Genomic DNA, 3,340 nt, shown 5'->3' with positions numbered 1-3,340 from the left:
GTGAGGAGGTTGGTGCCAGCTGCAGCCACTTCCGCCGTGCTCGGGCCAAGGCTGGGCTGAAACCCAGAGGGCTGATGGACCTTTCTAGGCACAGCTCTGGGTAGGGAGACTGGGCAGAGGGGGTGTGCAGGGGAGCACCTTGGGCCACGGGAGGAAAAAGCTGGAAATGCATCAGGAGGCAGAAATCCAGAGCCAGTTCACAGATGAGCAGGAACCTGGCCTGGAACCAGAATCAAGGCCGCTGCAGGCCATCCTGACACCCTGCCCCACCCCACTGCCTCTCCCCCTGCACCTCGACGCCCACTCGCCCGCTGGCTCTGGCCCCAGGAAGCACATCCCATAGACCCTAGCTCTAGGGTGGACTGGATTCCAGGGGCACAGCCTCCCACAACTCGGTGCTCACTCTGGGTGCGGAATGCCAAAACTGCAGAGGAGGAAGCAAGTGAATTAGCACAGGGTGAGCCGGACTGACGTGGCCCCGGGCAGGTCACTTCCCCTCCAGGACTAAGCTTCAACTGCAGAAGGGGGAGGCAGGAGAGGCCAAGTGAGCCCCGACCAGGTCCTGCCCTATCGCCCAGGCCTCCCACCTCCCCGGCCCCGGCTGTGCCCTCCAAAGGCACCGCCAGCCTGCAGCCCACGGAAGACGGAGGGCCGAGAGCAGGCACTCTGGACGATTGTTTTTATTTTGCATTTCATATATTATCCAGTTTCACATTCTCACAGGATCAGCAATTACTACAGCCACCTCGTCCCCCGCGTCCGGACCGGCGAGACGGGCACGGCTGCGGCCCACGGCAAAGCACGGATACACTCACAAACACAAAATACAATTGCACAACTCTTCCTTCCTTCACTTTCCTTACACTAACCCTGACACGAAGGCTCCCTGCTGAAGACTGGAAACCCTTTTCTTCTTCATGCCTCAAACTAAACATTAAACTTATCTGACAGGGTAAACAAGGTCTCTTTAATAATTAATGGTACACGCACAAAAAAATCCTTTATGATGCATAAATATTTTGTTATACAGGGTACAAAAATACTTCTCACGTTTTGGTTGGTTTCGAGGTTTGGAAAGATGAGGGGCGACGGCAGGGGGTGGGGGGTGTCTGTGGAGAGGTAAGCAACTCGGGCAGAGACAGGGTTTTCTCACAATGGCTGGCCCACCTGAGGAGGGGGGATTGAAGGGCCCCGATCTGAAATGAAAAAGCAAACACTAGGTACCCTGGGTGGTGGCTGGGCCTGGAGGGGTGCATAGGGGTGTGGGATGCTGGGCCATCAAGGCAGAATCAGCCACAAGCCTCGGTCCCCAATGAAGCAAGGTGTCGGGGTGGGGCGTGGAGGGACCAGGCACGGGGAGCCAGTGGTGGCCAGGACCTGTTGCTATGGTGACATGGCGTGAGAACAAACTGTACACTCACATATACACAGTTTAAGTGTCTTAATTCATGCCAGAAAACATGCAGAACTAAACGCCTTCCTTGAGGAGAGTTACAGAAGCAAGTCTGGGCGAGAGATCAGGCCTTGCAGGGTCCCAGTGAGGCCTCCAAGCAGGGTCTGGGTGTCCTGGGGAGAAGGCCCCCAAGTTCCCCTGGGAGGCCTTGGAGAAAGGCTTTGGGGTCAAACAGGGCTGAGGGGGGAGGGGGCAGGGGCGGGGAGCAGTCCATTGAGGCTGGCTTCAGTTCACAGTCTTTGGTGGGAGGCAGCAGCTCTGCCCAGCCGCCTGGGGCCTCGGAAGCATGGGGCGCCTGTCCTGGCACCGAGGTACCAATTCCCAGGACCAACTCCCCGGTGGCAAGACCTGGAGGGAGGAGAAGGAGCCTGAGCAGGAGGCTGGGCAGGGTTGCACCCAGGCTCTGCCCATGGCAAGGGGTCAGGGGCGGGAGGGAAGGAGCCAGTAGCCCGTGAGCAGGCTCCGCACAGCCGTGTGCTCGCCAACTCCTGGACACAGGCGGGAGGACCACGGCCCTGCAGGAAGCCAGGGCCCTGGACGCCCGGGCCACCTCTGCCGGACACTTACGAAGACTTAGCAGAACTGGCGGTACTTCCACCCTTGCTGCGTGCTGTCGGAGGACGGGTACCAGCGCACCTGCAAGAGAAGCCGCAGCCCGAGTGAGTCCTGCCCTCGGGAGCCCGAAATGTGGCCTTTGCTGTCCTGCTGGAGTCCTGTCACCAACAGGTGGACAGTTGTGGGGCCAGGACTCACCTCCAAGTTCCTCGTCCTGCGGGGGAGGGGGAAGTGCCCCCTGACCCACTGCCTGAGGCTGCACCGGAGGCTGTGGGCCCCTATCCTCGGGAGGCGGGTGAGCTAGAATGTTCGGTCCAGTGCTGCGGCTGTCCCCACTAGCTAGGAGACAGGGCTGTCTCTGGGTGGCTGTGAGGATCAGCAGGACAGGGTGCACCCCTAAGACCCACAGTGCTCTGGGCTGCTCGGGCAGGCTCAGGCGTTGGTCTCCATCCTTGCAGGGCTCTTCAGAGAAGCCGTGGACGGGCCCCAGCTGGTGTCACTTGGTTCTGACCTTTTCACACCTCCTGCTCCCTCCATTGCAGGACCCCTGAGCCTGGAGGCCTGCGACCTGCAGCTGAGCCCGCACATGGGTGGCTGGCAGCTTCAGGACATCTCGCCAATGCCGGGCAGGTACCACGTGCCAGCAGGTCAGAGCAGTAGCAGAAGCCCCCAAAGCTGGATTCCCAGAAGCGGGTCCAGAAAACAGGCACCCTAACCCCACAGAGCAGTCTGGAAGTGTGCTATGCCAGCCGCAGAGGCTGCCCACGCCACGCTGCCCAGGAGAAGCTGAACCTTCATTGAGGGGCCAGGGGTCCCCTAAGAAAGAGGGGGGTAGCACTCAAGAGACCTTGTAGAAAACAAGAAGCTGATGGGGCCAGCAGGTAGTGTAGTAGCTAAAGTGCTAGGCTTCCATGTGGCTGACCACGGTTCAAATCCCTGATCCAACAGCTTGAAACTCACACGGGTGGCATGTGTGTATATGCCCAAAATTCTGGGAGAATGGAGAAGGGATTGTGGCATGGCCATCCCCCCAGGGGATAATTTCTCACTTTACCTCTCTCTGTCTCTCAGTCTCTGTCTCTCCAGTGAGTGCAAATACCCTATGGTCAAAAAACCTTTAAAGAAAAAGCCAGGCACACAGAGAACACCCATTTGTCGTCTTGCAATTCCTGCCTTGGGTAAGCAGAGGAGACGCTGGGCAATGCCAGGCACTGGGGACTGAGGGAAGCCTCAGGCTCGCGCGTGCCCCCAAAGCCCTAGGTGCTGCTCTGCAATGCATAACCCCAGCAGCACCCCCTGCAGCTCGGTGGGAAGCCAGGGACTGTGGACCCC

At 59.2% G+C, this 3,340-nt stretch overlaps 1 protein-coding gene across 1 annotated transcript in view; it reads right to left on the bottom strand.

The window, feature by feature from the left end:
* Positions 1 to 662: 662 nt before the first annotated feature.
* RBPMS2 (RNA binding protein, mRNA processing factor 2) overlaps positions 663 to 3,340 on the bottom strand; it is a 33,506-nt gene continuing 30,828 nt past the window's right edge. Inside the window, exons 7-8 of the mRNA XM_006141726.3 lie at positions 2,021 to 2,089; positions 663 to 1,801 (exon numbers count right to left, since the gene is read on the bottom strand). Coding sequence (XP_006141788.1) covers positions 2,027 to 2,089 — 63 coding nt within the window. The 3' untranslated portion in view covers positions 663 to 1,801; positions 2,021 to 2,026. The remainder of the gene's footprint in view (positions 1,802 to 2,020; positions 2,090 to 3,340) is intronic.

This window comes from Tupaia chinensis, unplaced genomic scaffold, assembly GCF_000334495.1.
Source record: "Tupaia chinensis unplaced genomic scaffold, TupChi_1.0 Scaffold000063_1, whole genome shotgun sequence".
Classification (NCBI taxonomy): Eukaryota; Metazoa; Chordata; class Mammalia; order Scandentia; family Tupaiidae; genus Tupaia; species Tupaia belangeri.
Note: the sequence above shows the minus strand (reverse complement) of the source record. Positions and strands in the feature narration are given on the sequence as shown.